The following is a 22,442-nucleotide window of genomic DNA, read 5'->3' on the forward strand; positions in this document are numbered from 1 at the left end:
ACTCCACTTCCTCTCTTGTTTGGCCATCTGTCACCTTAAAGTCATTTTTTCATTGTTTACTAATTACTATTAACATACACAAGTATAATCTACATTTTTATAAAAGAGAAAGGTTAGCCCCCAGTCTTAAGAAATATAGCACCAGATCTAATTTTGTGCTTAATTTTGTGTATCTAATTAATTTTCCAATTTATTTTGACCATTCCTAGTTAATGTCTTTTGTTGTAGGATGAAATCAGCAATTGGGTGGTTGGTTTGGGGAAGGAGACCAGACAGCGAGGTCATCAGTCTCATCAGATTAGAGAAGGACGGGGAAGGAACTCGGCTGTGCCCTTTGAAGAGAACCATCCCGGCATTTGCCTGGAGCGATTTAGGGAAATCACAGAAAACCTAAATCAGGATGGCCGGATGCGGGATTGAACTGTCGTCCTCCCGAAAGAAATCAGCAATTGTTTCATAACAAATTCTGTTGTTGACTTACAAACAAATATAAATTATGAACTAATTATAAGCATTTGGAAGAACCACCCCTAGGATTCTTGAAGCATTTCAAAAACATGTTAGCAAAGACAGACTTTATTTAATTCCAAAATAATTACCAGAATTGATGAAAAGCATTGTTTGCGTAACTATTTGTTAAGTTAATCATTTAAACAAATAATTCAGCCTAACCTTTGTGGTAGAAGAAACTGTTAAAAAGGAGTAATTTTTCCATATATTCAGTTCATTGAATTAGTTATGTTTTAATTGTATTTCTGTAAATTAAACATTGACAATATATAGTTTCAGTACCTATTATTGTGAGGATATATAAAGCCCCAATTTTTTGGTCCTGAGGCAGCCAGTCCATGGCCAATTTCAGACAATAAACCTGTATTGGCAAGATCAACAACAATGCATCAACTTAACCGTGAAATTAGTGTAACACAAATAGGCCATGTGTTAAAAAAATGGTGGTATCTGGTCAATAGTGCCATATTATTCTGCAAGAACTGTGTGGTTAGTTTTTTACTGGTCAAAGATGTTCAACAGTAAACTATTGTATCAGTATGCTGACATTTGCCTGCAAACTATTAATGAGGCTTATCAAAAGTTACCGAGGACTATCAATGAAGAAATAAAGCAGGTGAATGTCACAAGTGAACCTTTTAAAGTAGTGACTGACACCTCAGAATATGGGATAACAGCAGATTTATTTCAGGGCGAATGGAACCAAGACCTAGGTGAACATAGAACTATGTCTTTTGCAAGTAGGAGCCTGGATAAACACGAGATAAATTACACAGCCACTGAAACAGAATTACTTGCCTCTGCATGTAGTATATATAAATCTGAAACATTCATTTGGGAATCCAAGCTGATAGTCTACATGGATCATCAAGCACTTACTTTCATAATGGAGAATAGATTATTACACCCCAGGTCCATGAACTCTATACTTTTTCTTCAATAATTTGCTACTGAAATTAAGTACATTAAAGGATGTCAGACTCAGGTAGCAGACACGTTACCTAGGTTGCCATTAGGAGTGAATGAAATTAGTGAAATGACATGGCTTTACTTTCACTATAAATTTCTTCAGTTATACATAAGATGAAGTATATATCCTAGCCAGAAGGATAAAGCAGCAAATCAGTGAGGATATGTATTTCAGAAAGAAATTCCAGCAATTTCAACAGGCAGAGTTACATTAATGAAAGAGGCATTCATGGTAAATAATAGATCAAGTATTATTTTTGCAAGAATATCAAAACACTTATAGATGGAAATCACGTATTCCCCAAAGTGTTCAATTCCAGTTAATAGGATTCATACGTAACAGATATGGACATTTTAGAATTTGTAAATGTATAGTACACATGAAGAAGTTTTATTATTTTAAAGGTTTGAGTAAAAAAGACACACAAGTAGTATGACCTTGCCAGACCTGTTAGAAAGTGAAAGAAGATAATAAGGACATAGGTTATACTATGTATTAAATTATACCAAAAAGACTGGATGATTTAACAGCATCAGATTTCCATGAGCCTTTGCCAACAAGTAGAGGTGGTGTTGCATATCTGGACCAACATTCAACCAGTACTAGATATATGCAACTATATAGCCAGTCAAAGATGCCAGCACCAATACAGTAATCCACTGTATGTGTAATCATTTTACCAATGTTGGGAAACCAAAGAGACTTTTAACCAACAATGTCCCACAATTTATACAAAAAATGTCTTTGGAAAAGTTATTAATTGGTTTTCTGCAAATGGGCTTGCTCTGAACTTTGAAAAAACAAAGTACATCCAATTTTTTGCTGCAAGGAATAAAATTCCTTCAATAAACATAACACATCAACAGAATTCAGTAGCCAAGGTAGAGCATACTAAGTTTTTGGGTGTACATATAGATGAGAATCTTAATTGGAAAATTCATATTTTGGATCTCTTAAAGCGACTAGGTTCAGCAACTTTTGCAATCAGAATAGTTGCCAGTTTTGAGGATTTAGATATTAGAGAACTAAAATAACACTGTTCGACATGGGTTCTATTTCTGATATTAAAATATGTGCTTCTAGACCATTTTACCATGGGAAATTCAAATATGTAAACAAAATATCGTTATCAGGGATACTTTTTATGTAATATGTATATATATGTATATTCACAATTCATGACAAACACAGAGACGTTATAAAGAAATACGGGTATGTTGCCGCATCCAGTAGTGATAGAACGTGATAATTTCTTGTGCAACAGCAGGTGGGAAGAATCAGGCATCATTAGGTTATCCCCCGCCACACCTATGTCACTAAGACCACCTGAAACATCTCATTAACTCAAACGGCGACAGCCGGTCGCTGCCTCGGCAGTAAAGCTTCACGCCTCCTAGGGGCAGGTGCATCAAGTTTACAACAGTGGTGTTAGCCGCAGTTTGTGTCAGTCTTAACGAGTGGGTGTTTTGACTGACAAGTAACTGTCTGTCGTATTTCCGAGCACGGTTGAATTTTTTAGTTCCAGTGTGTAAACTGATTGAGCCTGGTGCTGAAGGTAAAACAACTGCTTGTTTTTACACATCAGCATTCCTCTAGTTCCCTACTATTAAGTTAATACAGGTGTATTACCAAAGCGGTATTTTTAAATTTGCAGAAATGTCACGTCGTCGTGGACGTCGATATAAGCCAGACAACTTCTGCTACATCTGTGGGAAGTTCACTTTTGCCAGAAATAGGAAGAAAATTTCTTCAGTCATAAAGAAAGCATACAAACATTACTTTGGAGTAGAGGTAGGAGACCAAGATAAAGAATGGGCACCACATTTCTGTTGTGCTACATGTTACTGCAAACTAATTCAGTGGTGGAAAGGTAAAGAGAATGTGGCGATGTTTGCTGTTCCCATGGTGTGGAGGGAGCCTAAGGATCATGTTACTGATTGTTATTTCTGTCTAACAAAAATTCAGGGTTTTACAAACAAAAAGTCGAAGAGGCACATTGTTTACTCAGATCTGCCTTCAGCGAGAATGCCAGTGCGGCATTCGGACAACCTTCCAGTACCTTCAAGAGCTCGAGGTCAGATTCCAAGTGACAGTGAAATAAGTAGTACTGAAGAAATCACAGATGATGATTCTTTATATCACTGCACAAGTGAGTCATCGCCACATTTGTTAACACAGGCAGATTTAAATGATTTAGTACGTGATCTAGGACTAAGTAAACAAAAGGCGCAGCTGCTTGGTTCACAATTACAAGAGTATAATCTACTGCACCAAAGTACTAAAATCAGTGTGTTCAGGCACAGAGGACATGCCTTTATTACTTATTTTTCAGCTGACGAAGCACTGACATTTTGCAATGATGTTGCTGGCCTGATGAAAGTGCTAAAGTTCACTTATATTTCACAGGAGTGAAGATTTTTCATAGATGCATCGAAAACAAGTCTGAAGGGTGTTTTGCTCCATAATGGAAATAAAATACCCTCTGTTCCAGTAGCTTACGCTAGTTTGACAAAAGAGAATTACGAATTCGTACAAAGGATGCTAAATTCATTAAATTAGAATGAACACAATTGGAAAATATGTGCAGATTTCAAGGTAATTGCTATGGTACTGGAAAAGCAACAAGGCTACACAAAGTATGCCTGTTTTCTTTGCGAGTGGGATAGTCGAGACCGAAATTCTCACTTCGTGAAAAAGAAATGGCCTAGGCGAAGATGGAAAGTTGGTGAAAAGAATGTACAACGTGAAAGTCTGGTAGGTCCTGAATATATACTACTTCCACCGCTTCACATCAAACTTGGCCATGGATCCAACAGGCTGTGGGTTTGCATATCTAGCTACCAAATTCCCCCATCTTTCAGCTGCAAAAATAAAGGAAGGTGTATTTGTGAGCTCACAAATCAGGGATCTGCAGAAAGATCCAAGTTTTGAAGCATGTTTACTGATAAAGAAAAAATTGCATGGGACTGTTTCAAGATGGTGTCGGAAAACTTCCTCGGAAGAAGAAGAGCTACTAACTACAAAGCAATGGTGAAGGATATGATCAAAGCATATCAGGATTTGGGGTGCAATATGTCTTTGAAGGTACACATGATGGACTCTCATCTGGACTACTTCACAGAGAGTTGTAGTGACGTATCGGATGAACATGGGGAAAGATTCCATAAAGACATTTCTACCATAGAAAGGCGCTATGAAGGGCACTGGGTACCTTCTATGTTAGCAGATTATTGCTGGAATATCATTCGAGAGAAGAAAGATTCACAATACAAGAGAAAAAAGTGATGTGCATTACAAGGCAGTGGCTCATTGTTTGTCAATTTTCTGTAATTTCTCATGTCAAATAAATGCTTGAAAGTGTATACACATAGGTTACTGTGTTATATGTTAGATCACACCCTCCATTAATGTGATGAACTTACAACATCATAAAGATGGGCATTTGTTTGTCGAATTTCACCTCACGTTTGCTGCAGTATATCAGAAACTGAAAAGAGAAATAAAATTGCGATTACTCATAAACTATCCCTGACAGAAGAAAACCAAAAACAGTTTTCAATTCAGCACTCAAAATACAGCTAGGATCACAATATTTTTTATTAGAAATAGAAAAAAGTTTATTTTTGTAGAACAGTGTAATTTGCAAACTTTCACTCTCTGATGTCATATGTAATAATATTTTGGGGTAACTCAACATTTAGGCAAAAAGTATTCACTGCTCAAAAGAAAGTGCTTAGAATAATGTGTGGGGCTCATTGTCACATATCTTGTAGGCATCTGTTTAAAAGGTTAGGAAATCTTACAACAGCCTCACAAGACATTTACTCAGTAATGGAAAGTTTAAAAACGACAGTGACATTCATGATTATAATACTAGAAGAAAGAAAACTGAACTATCTTCTACTTAAACTATCTTTGGCACAGAAAGGGGTAAAATATTCTACTGTAAATCTTTTCGATAAATTACCAGATGAAATAAAATGTCTGGCAGGCAGCAGTAATAGTATCAAAAATAAATTGAGAACACATCTCCTCGACAGCTACTCCTACATCATAGATGAATTCTTGAATAGGAATAAGTAAATCTATAGGTGTAATAGATGCATTTTGTGCCATTTAAGGGAATGGGGTAGGTAATAAAAATTTTAAGCTAATAAACCAACATTGATTCATGTGTGCATTTCCTATGCATTTGATATATTCCACATCGTAACAATTACTATGAGATTGATGAATGGAACACAGACCTAACTAACTATAAGCCATTACTTTAACCCTTTTGTGAGCCATGGGAAACATGCTTCCCACTACAATGAACTCGCTTGTAGTCCTGTGGGATTTATAGCCCCTACCTCTGTATGGTGCTACCACCTAGTGAACAGTGTAGGGTACTACTTCCAATCGGAAATTCTTGCCGTTTTTGCTGTACCTTAGCACAGAGGCATTGTATAGCTGAGTGTTGCTCTGTAGAGGAGCCTTTCAGTGCTGTTTGCATGACATTTTGTGATTTTTTCCTCAAGGCTATAGTATAAAGTAAATACATTTGATTTACCCAAATTTATGAAGGAAAATGTAAAATTGGAACGAGGAGAATTCCAGTTTGAAACAAAAGGAACCATTTCTGTAGTGAAATGGATGGATAACCGTCCAGCCACTTTCCTGTCCTCAATTCATGACCAATGAGAAACAGCCACAGTGAAAAGGAAAAACAAGGATGGTACTAGTACAGAGATTTATTGTCCTGACATTGTGGCAGAATACAACAAAATAATGGGTGGTGTCAATAAGTTTGATCAATGATGAGAAAGGTATGCTATTGGCAGATGTTCTGTAAAAGGATGGCACAGAATATTTTATTTCCTGGTGGACGTTGCTGCAGTGAAAAGTTTTATCCTTTGGAAAATAAGTAAAAGACAAAGTGGACAGCATGATCAGCTCACTTACAGGATCCATCTAGCTAGACAATTGATTGCTGGTTTCTCATCTCAAAAAAGGCATGGACAAAAACCTGTCTTTCTGGCAAAAAGGTGTAAATTACCTGAAGATTTTCGTTGTGTGGCTGTAGAGGAGCATCAACCCACTTTAGGAGAAACTTACTGGATGTGCCGTCATTGTAGTACCAAAGCTGCGGAAAAGAGCACTTGCTGTGTTTGTACATATTGTCAAATACCACTTTGCATAGACCCATGGTTCAGAAATTTTAATGACAAGTAATTGTGAACAGTCATTGTAACAAGAGAAGTAATTTTATCAAATAAATATGACACATATTGAAAAAGTTGTTTCTGTCATTTAACTCCAAGGAAGGGCAGTGGGAAGAATACTTCCCACCTTGTTGTGTGACCTCACTTTCACAGTTGGAGCAAATTTGATATTCTGTATGATAAATATAGCTATCTTTTAACTACTATCTGCTCTCCATTCATTAAAAAAAAAATTGCTCAATAATTTTGCCCACGAAAGGGTTAAGGGATACTTAGCATGGAAAGAAATACGTCACATAACGATATCTAAAAATAATCCAAAATGAACACCTTGTGAACATATCATGAAAGAAATTGGTAATTTATGTAGGAATACTGTTCAGACGTACAACTTGGGCATAGAAAATACCAGAGTTCCAAGTAATACTTAAAGAACTTCCACATTTAACTACTAGTTTAGCTCTCATCAAAATACTGCAAGCTAATTTCATAGGCAAGCCATTGTTGAAATTGTTTAAATGACCAGATTATGATGATGATGCACACATAGAAAACTTAGATGATGATGTAATAGAAAATTTACAACAAGCAGCAGATAAACAGCTGCATAAATTTAATGAAAACGTTACCACACCTAACTTTCATGTGGATGATTTGGTGCTAATGAAGGAAGTGACCACAGCTCAAATTAGAAGAAAGATACAAGTTTTTCCCTTGAAATAGTGGTCCTTACAAGGTTTTAAATGTGCGACACCCAAAAGCAGTTTTCTTGATCGATCTTGAAACCAGTCAAGAAAAGGGCTGTTATGTTAAAGTGGTGTAATATACCATTAATTTAAATCTGAGGAAGAAACACAGTAACAACAAAAACTGTTCTTATTGGTGAAGGTATGTAAACAATAGAGCTGGGCAAATGATACTCATGTTTGAACAGGCTCTAGACTTCCCGATACGCCACATCATTTGATATAATATCAAGCATGTTTAAAAAATCATGTGATATTCAACTCGTGTGACAAGTGCACCTAATATGCAAGAAACAATAAACTCCACAACAATAAGCTGTGGCACTGCTTAAAATTTAAGTTTCATGAAACATTGGAGGAAATAGCATTAAATCCTACCAATGCATAAACTCCTATTTTGTTTGAAAAAATTTTCAGTCCTATTTCTCATAGAGTATAGTTATGTGTGCATATATTCAATTTATGCCAATTCATATGTAAGAACAACATAAAATATTGTCCTTCAAAGAATATTATTGACTGAACCCATTATAATATTTCATTTGTTTGTGGGAGACTGTAGTGATTTACCAAGTAGGTTGGAAATGGGCACTTTAATTCCTACCCACATATTAGAACAACAGATAAAAATGTTACAAGATGTTAATCACTTTGAAAACTAGGCAGCAACATTCAGATGAAACAATCAAGACAATTAATCAAGAATTAAATAACAAATAAATGAAATAGACTGTAAAAAAAGTTAATGTAATTTTTTGTGGCAAGGATGAATTTCAGTGGCAAGACATGTCTTTGAGGTAGTATCATCAGATGTCACCAGATTGTGGGATGAAAGAAACCTAGAGAATTGGACAGAATCATGACTGGACATTTTTTATTTATCACTTGGTGTTGTTATGCATGGCCTGCGGCCTAGAAAATATTTCAGTCTGCTTTTACAGTTATTTTTGTTATCAAAATCCATAGTGCATTAAAACTGCCAAGACAGGTTCTCATGAGAGTACCAACGAAAGTCACTAGATTGCAGGCAGATCAAAAGATTGAACAGAGCCCAAGATTTCCTGAACTGTGAAGTAAACTGTTAGAATAGTTTGAGTCATGTTCAAACTCAGCCCTTGTAAACAAATACTGTCAGCTGTTATTTAATCAGCTGGTAAGTGTTCTTTTAGTGTAAGATAAAAACAATGTATTAAGTTGAGAATGGGAACCATGTCATGAACATACGCAAGTATTGCTCATGCAGTAACAAAGCAAAAGGAAATAAACTAAAAATATAACATTTATTTGATATAAACAGAATATGACAAAGCAAGTTGACACAGTGACAGAATCCTACTCCTGTGACATGGGCAAATGACACACTTAAGTTGCGTCATGTTTACGAGGGAATTAAAGAATAGATAAACAAAATAATTTATGATAAGCTAAATGACCCACACAACTAATAATAATTATTTCTCTAAGGGGGATAGGTAGGCTGCTAGCACTAGCTTGTTGATTTACTGTGTGTGTGTGTGTGTGTGTGTGTGTGTGTGTGTGTGTGTGTGTGTGTGTGTGTGTGTGTGTGTCGCGCGCGCGCGAGTGTATACCTGTCCTTTTTTTCCCGACTCGTTACCCTCTCCCTTAAAACCCACATCCTTTCGTCTTTCCCTCTCCTTCCCTCTTTCCTGATGAAGCAACAGTTTGTTGCGAAAGCTTGAATTTTGTGTGTATGTTTGTGTTTGTTTGTGTGTCTATCGACCTGCCAGCACTTTTGTTTGGTAAGTCCCACCATCTTTGTTTTAGATAAACCAGTACTTAGATATATGGCTCAAAAACCAGCAGTATATTTATATTGTGCACCCAATATTTTTATAGGCTGGTACTTCGATATTTTTCCCACTGACATATCAATACATATTTTTGGTATATGGAGAACTGATACCGATATTTTTTTGAATGTCAATGTATTGGATTCTCGATATTTTTAAAAATATCAACAGTCCTAACTAGCACTGGTAAAAAGGGCATTCCTGGCCAAGAGAAGTCTACTAATATCTAACATAGGAATGGTAATCAAAGGATTTGAGATGTGGTGCTACAGAATGTTGAAAATTAAGTGGACCAGTAAGGTAAAGGAATGATAAGGTTCTGTGGAGAATCAATGAGGAAAGGAATGTACACGTAACACTGACAAGAAGAAAGCACAGGGTGGTAGGACATCTGTTGAGACATCAGGGAGTAGCATCTATGGTACTAGAGGGAGCTGTGGAGGGTAAAAACAGTAGAAGAAAACAGAGATTGGATTACATCCAGCATACAATTGAAGATGTATGTTGCAGGTACTACTCTGAGATGAAGAGGTTGGCACAGGAGAGGAATTCATGGCAAGCCACACCAAACCAGTCAGAAGACTGATGGACAAAATTCACAATGTACAGCAGTCCCATGTACAGAAAGGAAAGTTTGCCTCAATCAAATTATTTATTGTTTTGTTGTTCAAGTGTAAAGCACAAGAAACTACAAATAAATGGAAGGGAAGAAAAAAGACAGTGAGAACCTGCTTCAAAATTGGAATATTATTTATTTTTTTGACTTACATGTGTCAAAATCTGAAACATTAATCTAATTACATTTTTATTATTGGTACAAAGTGCATCAGAAAAATACCAGAAACCTGCTGATGCCAGTAACTACTTCTCACTAAAAAGGAGATATTTAAATTCACTGGTGAAATGAAGCCAATAATAAATAAAAATACTGAGCAATTAGATCTTGACACCAAGCCTTGCTAAATCATTGGTTTCACTTTAATAACTATAACATATTCCTGAATAAATGTTATCTGTCACGAGTTAATGTATTGAAGTGTTATAGCCTAGCAAAGGGGCAAGTATCATAAGATATTAGCAGACCATCTATCAGATCAGAATGGACATTCCAAAGACCACAATGAAGAAGGAATGCCAGAACTCAAACTTAGAAATGTTGTGCCATAGTTTACACTATCTCTGAATAGTACAGATGAAGCAGAGATGTGGAGTGGTGCATATGATTGGAGGGGCCATTTGTGTGAATGGTAAAGGATTTACTTCTGGGCACAGTCAGACAGTATGGTTCACACTCTGAACTGTGGCAGCTGGGCAGTTGTTTATATGAGTCGCTGATGTTCAGAATGATTGTACAGAATGGATTACGAGTTTTCCAGGACAGACGCAGTATTACAGACATGTAATAGCATGAGTGCTAAGCATGTTTGCCCTTGAACAGAGCCTTAGGAGCCTCTATGAAGTGTAACTCATGTATCCTGCATCCTGTGGTGAGTGTGGATATGTGATTATTGGTTTGCTCCTTACCAACACATGTTATAAGCAATTGGACTCAACATGACTCCATATTTTCATGGTACATTCTGTGTGTTAAGCACTGGTGGCACTTTATAGCTGCATGTGGGGCAGTGGAAGCTGAGTATTCCTCATACATAAAGGTTGTCTTGTTAGACTAGAATTATTACCAATTATATGTGATTTTTTCATGATTATCTTCCTGCCTTTGCTCTCACAATGGCAAGTAATTAGTGGGTTATGGTATCACATTAGACAGTACATTTCAATTGTTCCTAAAGTACTTACATTTCACAGAAAGCTCTACACTTAAGTACCAAAAATTCTCATTCATGTGTATATGGGGCATGGCCATGAACCGAACTTCTTGTTAGTGTGTATAACCGAAAGTAATACAGCTCTATCTGCAAAGCTTCCAAAGCTAATTCAGAGTAATTTCTGTAAGAGAGCTGCTACAGGTATGTTGCTGATGCAGTTAACACCTTTATGTACTGTATTATAACTATTGTGTTCTTTTAATTCCTTTCTGAGGGCATGAGCTTGAATTAAAAGGTGATTGAACGGCTTTGGTCTGCATTTTATATTGCTTGTATATGCGACTTGTCTAGTTTCCATTATTTCTGATGAAATGCTGATTTTAAAGACAATTTTGATAACATACAGAGTTAAAATTTAACAGAGTTCCTTGTCTTTTTTAAAATTATTCTTTGGTAAATTTACAATAATAAGATGATGTCTTGTTAATGTAAAAAATACTTGGAAGTGGTCAGATTCCTGTGGTAAATTCTGCAGGGCGTTATGGTTCTTCAAAATAATTACCAAAAGTTTTAGTATTTCTTAAAAATAAATTGTTGGAAACTTGTTTGTGTGTCTAATTTTCCCTAATCAGTCACTGCTGATAGGGTCTGGTTTCAGTATCCCCACACTGTTAGAGATAGTACAAAGGACATTACAAGGCAAAAGTGAATCCTGAATTATGACAGGTTCTTACCACCCTCTTAATACTTTTATTCCTGGGCCCCAAATCAAAACTAAGCGGCAGGTTAGAAAACTGTGCCTTGCATCATTTCTACAGTGATTGTGCAAGCTAGTAGTTACTGGCTAAAGAAGTCTTCCATAGAGCCTTCATATGAATTAATGGTCTTCTGGTTATGGTAACATACACATGAAATTACAGTCTGTGGTATCTCACTTCAGTCAGCCAGATGGTTACCAATTTTTTCATTTATTTTTAATTTTGTTTGTTTCCTTTTTAAAAGCCATGTTCAGGAGTATTTCAACTTTACTTTGTACTGCTTACCTTGAGCCACTGGGCATATTACTTGTGTCATGAACTGGTATGATTATAGTCAAGTGTTTTAAATTAATACATACACACACAAAATAATAGCCCAGCATACAGTTCTTAATCATCAAAAAAGACTTATACAAGAGCTTTAAGTCTCACCAGTACACAGCATGCTCAGCCTATGTCTGTTAACCATGATGCTTCTTAATAGTAGTCCCACTTTTTTTGCATTTATGATAACACTCCAGGAAAACTAGTGTAGTATCCACAAACTTAAGCTTCTCTAAAATTAATAGTGAATACCATTTCCAGTTAATCATAGAAATGAAGAAGAGAAATAGGTCTATCTGGATGTTATTTGCCCTGAGATCTCTCATTCTGGTTGGGATCCAAGCAGCGAATACACACAATAGCAAAATTCACAGCACCTGAAGAAGATAGCTGGGATGGTAATCAAAATATTGAGCAGAAAATGGGAAACAACAAGTTTGCTGAACACCTGGAAGCTCACTATAAATAATATGTGGTATTCTCTCATTTTTCTTATTTTTACCAACATCTAAGTAAGGACTTTACTTAAGAATTTCAAATATAAACTACTCACTTTCATGTATGCTCTTACAATAAAATGAAGCAAAGTAACACTATTGTCTTTGCTCTTGACATCACGTAGCTTTGCCAGAATTTCTAATCCAAATCCATCTGCTTGTCCACGTGTACGATTGCCACCATTCATATAATTACCGAGAGCCAATATAATGCTGAGTACTGTCTTCAGACTCTCTGATGTTGTTAGAAACTGTGAAACAAAGATAATTTTTCTGGCCTCTCTCGCACATGAGATTACACACAAAATATTTTTCTTACATGAAGCTATAGCTAATTACAACAATAGCTGTAATGAGAGTTACTTTTTCATCTATAAAACATGTTAGGTCTGAAAACTTTTAGAAGAAGGTTCATAATACTGTAAGTTCATCTTTATTTTCCTTATCAGCTCAAACAGTCCTCAAACAATTGCATAATACCTTTAGGCATTTAAAGAAAATAAGACAGCAGTTACTTGATATGTGTAAACTTTAATGAGTGCACACAGAATGAAGCTTTTCTTCTTAAATTGCAAAAATGGCTATAGTACTAAACATTTAATTGTCTTACACTTGTAAAGAGACTACTAATTTGTGTGCACTCCTTCACCTTATCAAAAATTGCTCAGCTCTTTTCTTAGTAATTTTTTTTCCTACATCTAAGGCTGAGAGATTTATCACTGGTAATTTGCAGCTAATATTTTTTGTGATAAATTACCTGACAAGTCGATTTTAAATTGTTCAGTTTACTTTCAATAGAAGATATACCATCTTCAAAATCAGACTGGAACATGAAACACGCAATGCGTTCTGCAAAATTTGGTATTTCTGCAAGTTCATATAGGAACTGTTCTGGCTTGTCAAGTGGAATATTTGAGTTACTTGCAATATGATTCCGAATTAAGGAAACTTCTTCTTCTGTTGGTCTCTAAAATTTAAAATATTCATTGCTTTAATAATTTTTCAGTTTACAACATTTGCATAATGTTTCTTTGAAAGTCTGGAGGAAAAAGAGAGAAATAGTGACATGTAAATGTGAATGTGAATGTGAATGCTATGGTAAAAAGTAATTTAACTTCATATTGAGAATATAAAATAAATATCAAATATGGGACTGTGTAACTGGAAATATATGACAGATTTCTATGCCAATGGGGGTGTCCTATTACAGAAACTTTGTAGGCTTAAATTCTCTAACAACTTTCTGTGTCTGATACAGACCAAATATTACAACAGCTTTGCTATGGGCAAACTTATTAGAGAGCACAAAATACAATTTTTTTCAATTAAGCACATTAATTAATAAGTAGGTGTCCAACACTCAATATCAACTTATTTGAAATAGGATAGGGGTTTCTACTTACCAAATCCCAAAATCACTGGTTAACAGACACAATAACAGATGATGTGACATCTACAGGAATACTGGATGTACAATTCAAATTCATGCTCCACTGAAAGACTGATCCATTAACTCATTTATAATATTCTGTAAATACTATCAAGAAGGAGAGTCTTTAAAAATGTAGAGTCAAATATTAATAGGCAGAAAGAGCCACCTGCAAACTACTTTTGTGAAGTAGCAATTGCTAATCTACTCTTACCGGGAATTATGGAAATTACTTTTAAATAACTTCATATGTGTTAATGAATATCAGGAGAAAAGAGCTACTTTCAAATAAAATTCTGCTACTCCTCTTGTACTATTGAACTACTGTTTATATATAATACTTCAAACAAAGCATCTTTGTGTAAAGTTACACCACTGAAAAAGATAATAATTAAATCACTGGATCTGTACACATAATCAAAAAGAAATAATATGGATGTGGAGAGAGCACATAATATGAGGAAATCCCAGAAGAGGGCAAGAATAAAGAGACTAGTTGTCAAAGAGAAGGGATACCATAAATATAAATCACTTCGTGATTGGCATCAATGCCAATATCACAGAGGGAAGGAATATATCATTTACATTTGTGACTTCCTGATAAGTTTCTGACAGCCTGTTATACTGATTAAGACAGTGCAAAAAGTTATCTACAGTTTGGACTTTTATACAAAATGGACGTTATAGTTTTACAGAAAACAGTTTATGTAGTGATGGCAAAATGAAACTGGCCAGGAAAATATTTACAAAAGATTGATGTGAGCTTGGCCACTGTTAATGAATACCACAAAATATCATGGAAATGGCCTCCACTGATGTTGATGCAATGTTTTTTATCAAACTATGGGACACATGTATCAGCTGTGCTGGAAGGGTAGCAACATCATTTACAATATTCTGCTGTAGCTCTTCCAGTGTGTGAGTATTACACTGGCCAACAGCGAAAATGTAAATGGGATGAAGTAAATGTATGCCTACTATAGCAACCATGCTGATAACAGGAATGACAATGAAAAACTCAAATTAGCTCTTTCTTACAAATTAAAGTAGGATGCATTTACAGGAACAAGGGGAAGTGTAAGAGGAAGGGAAGAATAGAGCATGTTTAGTTTAAGCTTACTTTCAGTCTGTTAAAAGTTGTATTCTGTTCATATGCTGGAAGAACATATAACTGAAGTGTAGTTAGTGCTTGTGGTCATTGCAGTGATTCAATATGCTTCACAAATGCATAAACAGTGCTGATAATTTTTAAAATGTGAATGAAAACGTGGTCCAGATAAGCTGCATTATCTTTTTACTATCTGTACAACTGGTACATGTAAGCTTAAGGTACATACTTGAAAATTGCCAAATGTTGAAATTGGCCAGTCGCGTAGATAATTAAAAATTAATGCAGCCTATCTGGACCATGTTTTCACTTGCAAAACACGTTGTGATTGTGGACCCCCCACAAAAATAAAATTTTAAATTCTATGCTACATTTGCCAACAGGCAATACTTAAAATACAAAGGACCCCAGTAACAGCATATATCAGGAGTGTGTACAGATTGAACTTCCACTGTGCAATCAGGAACCATGACGATCCACAGGCTCCTCATGTATGTTGCACATCTTGTGACTTGAATCTTCATTCATGGCTGAATCAGAAAAAATCTTCCATTAGCTTTGCTGTAGCCATGATCTGATGAGAACCATCAAACCATGTGAATGTTTGTTGCTTTTGTATGATTACTACATTAACACACGGGATTACCAAAAAGAAAAGTCTTCCTTGGCATATCCTATCATAGCATTGGCCATGTGATCAGTACCTCATAGAGATGGCCTGCCTGTTCCTGCCCACCTGATTGCAATGCTGATTAGGGCGGTAGTGAAACTAGTGCTGCACCATCATCATCAAAACCTAGTTCTTTTAGAGATGCTGATTTTGTGTGCAACAATATGTTTACAGTGATTCACAAAATAATGTGTGACAAGGCTACAACAGTGGAGCTGTATGATAAACCAATAAATGTGACTGCATTCCATAACCACCATATACAATTCCTTACATTTTTTGAAAGTGAAAAGAACTTGGTAATTTTTAGAGATGTACAGGGACTAATGGCAGCTATGGGCATTGGCTGTAAAAGTGCTCAGTTGACGTTGTTCATCAACTTCTCAGAAGTCGGTCTCAACTGTGTGCTACTGAATACTGACAATGTGTTATCATTGATTTTAATCCTGTATAAATCTTACATGAAAGAAACTTATGGTAACATGAAACAGTTGTAATTGAAACAGAAGTATCACAAGTTTAAATGGCATATTTCTAGGGATCTGAAAGTCATAGGCATATTACTTGAGCTATAACATGGCTATACCACTTCCTGTGCCCCTGGGAAAGCTGTGCCAAAGCACTTCATTATAAAAAGAAAGACTGGCCTACACATCAGTTGCTGGAATCAGGATCTCTCAACATCAAATCCAAGAACATAATTCTCCCTGCTCTTATACAACATTGGACCCATTGAAAAACTTCATTAAGGCCAAGGAAAAGATGGGGAAACAGTCCTCTATTTGAGCAAGCATTTTCCACATCTTAGTGAGGCAAAGATATGTTGTTGTTGTTGTGGTCTTCAGTCCTGAGACTGGTTTGATGCAGCTCTCCATGCTACTCTATCCTGTGCAAGCTTTTTCATCTCCCAGTACCTACTGCAACCTACATCCTTCTGAATCTGCTTAGTGCATTCATCTCTTGGTCTCCCTCTACGATTTTTACCCTCCACACTGCCCTCCAATACTAAATTGGTGATCCGTTGATGCCTCAGAACATGTCCTACCAACCGATCCCTTCTTCTGGTCAAGTTGTGCCACAAACTTCTCTTCTCCCCAATCCTATTCAATACTTCCTCATTAGTTATGTGATTTACCCATCTAATCTTCATCATTCTTCTGTAGCACCACATTTCGAAAGCTTCTATTCTCTTCTTGTCCAAACTATTTATCGTCCATGTTTCACTTCCATACATGGCTACACTCTATACAAATACTTTCAGAAATGACTTCCTGACACTTAAATCTATACTCGATGTTAACAAATTTCTCTTCTTCAGAAAAGCTTTCCTTGCCATTGCCAGTCTACATTTTATATCCTCTCTACTTCGACCATCATCAGTTATTTTGCTCCCCAAATAGCAAAACTCCTTTACTACTTTAAGTGCCTCATTTCCTAATCTAATTCCCTCAGCATCACCCGACTTAATGCGACTACATTCCATTATCCTTGTTTTGCTTTTGTTGATGTTCATCTTATATCCTCCTTTCAAGACACTGTCCATTCCATTCAACTGCTCTTCCAAGTCCTTTGCTGTCTCTGACAGAATTACAATGTCATCGGCGAACCTCAAAGTTTTTATTTCTTCTCCATGAATTTTAATACCTACTCCCAATTTTTCTTTTGTTTCCTTTACTGCTTGCTCAATATACAGATTGAACAACATCGGGGACAGGCTACAACCCTGTCTTACTCCCTTCCCAACCACTGCTTCCCTTTCATGCCCCTCGACTCTTATAACTGCCATCTGGTTTCTGTACAAATTGTAAATAGCCTTTCGCTCCCTGTATTTTACCCCTGCCACGTTTAGAATTTGAAAGAGAGTATTTCAGTCAACATTGTCAAAAGCTTTCTCTAAGTCTACAAATGCTAGAAACGTAGGTTTGCCTTTCCTTAATCTTTCTTCTAAGGTAAGTCGTAAGGTCAGTATTGCCTCGCGTGTTCCAGTGTTTCTATGGAATCCAAACTGATCTTCCCCGAGGTTGGCTTCTACTAGTTTCTCCATTCATCTGTAAAGAATTCGTGTTAGTATTTTGCAGCTGTGACTTATTAAACTGATAGTTCGGTAATTTTCACATCTGTCAACACCTGCTTTCTTTGGGATTGGAATTATTATATTCTTCTTGAAGTCTGAGGGTATTTCGCCTGTTTCATACATCTTGCTCACCAGATAGTAGAGTTTTGTCATGACTGGCTCTCCCAAGGCCATCAGTAGTTCTAATGGAATGTTGTCTACTCTGGGGGCCTTGTTTCGACTCAGGTCTTTCAGTGCTCTGTCAAACTCTTCACGCAGTATCATATCTCCCATTTCATCTTCATCTACATCCTCTTCCATTTCCATAATATTGTCCTCAAGTACATCACCCTTGTATAGGCCCTCTATATACTCCTTCCACCTTTCTGCTTTCCCTTCTTTGCTTAGAACTGGGTTTCCATCTGAGCTCTTGATATTCATACAAGTCGTTCTCTTATCTCCAAAGGTCTCTTTAATTTTCCTGTAGGCAGTATCTATCTTACCCCTAGTGAGATAGGCCTCTACATCATTACATTTGTCCTCTATCCATCCCTGCTTAGCCATTTTGCACTTCCTGTCGATCTCATTTTTGAGACGTTTGTATTCCTTTTTGCCTGCTTCATTTTCTGCATTTTTATATTTTCTCCTTTCACCAATTAAATTCAATATTTATTCTGTTACCCAAGGATTTCTACTAGCCCTCGTCTTTTTACTTACTTGATCCTCTGCTGCCTTCGCTACTTCATCCCTCAAAGCTACCCATTCTTCTTCTACTGTATTTCTTTCCCCCATTCCTGTCAATTGTTCCCTTATGCTGTCCCTGAAACTCTGTACAACCTCTGGTTTAGTCAGTTTATCCAGGTCCCATCTCCTTAAATTCCCACCTTTTTGCAGTTTCTTCAGTTTTAATCTACAGGTCATAACCAATAGATTGTAGTCAGAGACCACATCTGCCCCTGGAAATGTCTTACAATTTAAAACCTGGTTCCTAAAATCTCTGTCTTACCATTATATAATCTATCTGATACCTTTTAGTATCTCCAGGGTTCTTCCCTGTATACAACCTTCTTTCATGATTCTTAAACCAAGTGTTTGCTATGATTATGTTGTGCTCTGTGCTAAATTCTACCAGGCGGCTTCCTCTTTCATTTCTTAGCCCCAATCCATATTCACCTACTATGTTTCCTTCTCTCCCTTTTCCTACACTCGAATTCTAGTCACCCATGACTACTAAATTTTCGTCTTGCTTCACTACCTGAATAATTTCTTTTATTTCATCATACATTTCTTCAATTTCTTCGTCATCTGCAGAGCTAGTTGACATATCAACTTGTACTACTGTAGCAGGTGTGGGCTTCGTATCTAACTAGGCCACAATAATGCGTTCACTATGCTGTTTGTAGTAGCTTACCCGCATTCCTATTTTCCTATTCATTATTAAACCTACTCCTGCATTACCCCTATTTGATTTTGTGTTTATAACCCTGTAGTCACCTGACCAGAAGTCTTGTTCCTCCTGCCACCGAACTTCACTAATTCCCACTATATCTAACTTCAACCTATCCATTTCCCTTTTTAAATTTTCTAATCTACCTGCCCGATTAAGGGATCTGACATTCCACACTCCGATCCGTAGAACACCAGTTTTCTTTCTCCTGATAACAACATCCTCCTGAGTAGTCCCCGCCCGGAGATCTGAATGGGGGACTATTTTACCTTCGGAATATTTTACCCAAGAGGATGCCATCATCATTTAATCATACAGTAAAGCTGCATGCCCTCGGGAAAAATTACGGCTGTAGTTTCCCCTTGCTTTCAGCCGTTCGCAGTACCAGCACAGCAAGGCCATTTTGATTATTGTTACAAGACCAGATCAGTCAAACATCCAGACTGTTGCCCTTGCAACTACTGGAAAGGCTGCTGTCCCTCTTCAGGAACCACACGTTTGTCTGGCCTCTCAACAGATACCCCTCCGTTGTGGTTGCACCTACGGTACGGCTATCTGTATTGCTGAGGCACGCAAGATATAAGAGGGAATATTCATTGGTCTCTAGATATGCAAACTGTACAATGATGAGCATTTCAACACATTCTTGACATGATGAAAAGTTTGCTTGGGCTGCCTGTTTTCAAGTGCCAACAAACTTTCTAGGTAATAAGAGGGACGAAAACTAAAATAATCTTGTGGAAAATCCTGTGCACTGCTACAATATACCATGGCACTCATTTCTTTAAAATTACATTTCATAGATTCCCTGTTGGACATATTTCCTGACAGCTGAAGTGAGGCAGCAAACAAGCAGCAAGAAAACTTCCACCACAAGATTTTGGACACGGAAACAATAAACCAGCAAAAGTGGAGTGCATCAGTGGTAGCTGATTACTGCTGGATACTAATCAAGGAACCACCAGCAGGAAACTACAAACACCAGGCAAAGCAGTTATGCCCTCAGTGAACTATCTCTGAGGATTAACACTTAGGTACCTACACTGATCAGCCAGAACATTATGACCACTGACCTACTATCAATATACACCTGTTCAAGTGGTAGCAGTGTTGCCCAGCAAGGAACGACTGCCAGTCGGACACATGCAACCTGCATCTAGTATCAGCAAGCATGCTTTCCGTGTGTAGAATGGGGAAGGTATGTGATCTACATGAGCTTGACCGAGGGCAGATTGCAATGGTCCAGAGTCTCGGCACTAACATTTTGGAATCTGCACGACTTTTCATGTGTTCAAGGAGTGGTTTGGTGAGAGTCCTCAAGTCATGATAAAACCAAAAATGAAGGTGAAACTACATCCAGATGTAATGGGGTTGGGTGGCCACCCCATATTACAGATGTAGGATACCATAGGCGGGACCGACTAGTAAAACAGAATAAGCAGTGAACTGTGGCAGATCTAACGGTGGAGCTTCACAGCATGTATATACCAATGTTGACAGGACAACATTAGCAACAGTGACTGAAATGGGCACATGACCATCAGCACTGGGCATTGGTGCAGTGGCAGAGCATTGCATAGTCTGATGACTCCTGATACCTTCTTCATAATGCGCAAATCCGTTATCTTCCAGGGGAATAGCTCCTTGACACCTGTACTGTGGGAGACAAGCCAGCAGCAGCTCAATTATGCTCTGGGGAACATTCACGTGGGCATCTGTGGGTCCAGTGGAGCTCGTGTGAGGCACCATGATGGCCAAGGAGTATCGTACACTGCTTGCAGACCATGTACAATTGACAAATTGACAAGCTGCCCCCCCCCCCTCCCCCCAAACTAACCATATCTGTACACAGTTTAACACATCTGAGATGTGACTGAACATAGTGTCAGAGCTCATTGCCTCCCCTCTCTGGAATTTACAGGAATTGGGTGATGTGTGTGTGCATGCGCTGATGTGCTGTCAACTCCCTCTATGGACTACCAAGGGCTCATTGTTTCCACTGCACGAAGTGTTGCTGCTTTTATCCATGCCAAAGATCAACATACCATCTATCAAGTATGTGGCCGTAATGTTCTGATTGATCAGTGCACATGCATAAGCTTATATAAGCAATAACAAAGTTATCTTAACTTCAAAAGAACAGCTAATCTTGTGTTTTCATTAACATTTTCATCATCAGCACATCAAAACTGTGAATATCTGCTGTTTTAATGTCAGTTACAGAAAAGTAACATTTTATTGCCTAGTGTTATTGGTGTGCACCTCACCCTTCAATTTGCACCACAGGTAAAAATTACATGGAGAGAGATCAGATGATCGATGTGCCCATGAGATTGCACTGCCTCTGATGACTGTCCTCTCCTCATTGAACACCACATTCCCTCATACATATATACATACATACATACATACATTAATCCTTGTTCCATAGATCAAGAATATGACATTTCATAATGATGTGGAACATGTCACTTTAACACAAGTTTTCTTTACGCGAAATAATTACTATAATTAATTAATTATTTTTTTACAGTTACTACTTCATATCTAAAATTTCATCTACTGAGTAGAAGGAGTTGTCATTCAGAAATTTGCTTTTAAATGTTGGTTGGCTATCTGTAAGACATTTAATGCTATTTTGCAAATGACCAAAGATTTTTGTGGCAGCATAATTCACCCTTTTCTGTGCAAGGTGAGATTTACCCAGAATAGTGAAGATCATCCTTTCTTCTAGTGTTGTAACTATGCACTTCACTGTTATTTTTGAATTGGGATGGGTTATTAGTGACAAATTTTGTAAGCAAATATATGTATTGCAAAGGTACAGTGAATATCCTGAGTTCTTTAAATAAATGTCTTACTATGCAACAGCCTCCCCAAGATCATTATGAACTGTCCAATACCACCTTTATTTATTCTGGAGGAAGAGCATTAAATATCTTTATACCAGAGTACTGTACACCCTCTGCACAACCTTCAAATTTTTACCTTCATTGTGGAAATCATGTTTCCTCCTTGTGTTGTACTGATGGTATTCACTGTTACATTTGTATAAATCAGTGTTTTTACTTATGAAACACACTAGTCAATATATGTATTGAGAAGTAGCTGTGAGAAGTTTTTATATGCATCTGTGTACTTAACGT

At 37.0% G+C, this 22,442-nt stretch overlaps 1 protein-coding gene across 1 annotated transcript in view; it reads right to left on the reverse strand.

Moving 5' to 3' along the window:
- Nucleotides 1-22,442, reverse strand: part of LOC126416932 (formin-2-like) — a 277,023-nt gene that overhangs the window by 99,460 nt on the left and 155,121 nt on the right. The window contains 2 exon segments of the mRNA XM_050084812.1: nucleotides 12,646-12,840; nucleotides 13,347-13,556. Of these exon segments, the coding sequence (XP_049940769.1) occupies nucleotides 12,646-12,840; nucleotides 13,347-13,556 (405 nt within the window).

This window comes from Schistocerca serialis, chromosome 8 (assembly GCF_023864345.2).
Source record: "Schistocerca serialis cubense isolate TAMUIC-IGC-003099 chromosome 8, iqSchSeri2.2, whole genome shotgun sequence".
NCBI classification, from domain to species: Eukaryota; Metazoa; Arthropoda; class Insecta; order Orthoptera; family Acrididae; genus Schistocerca; species Schistocerca serialis.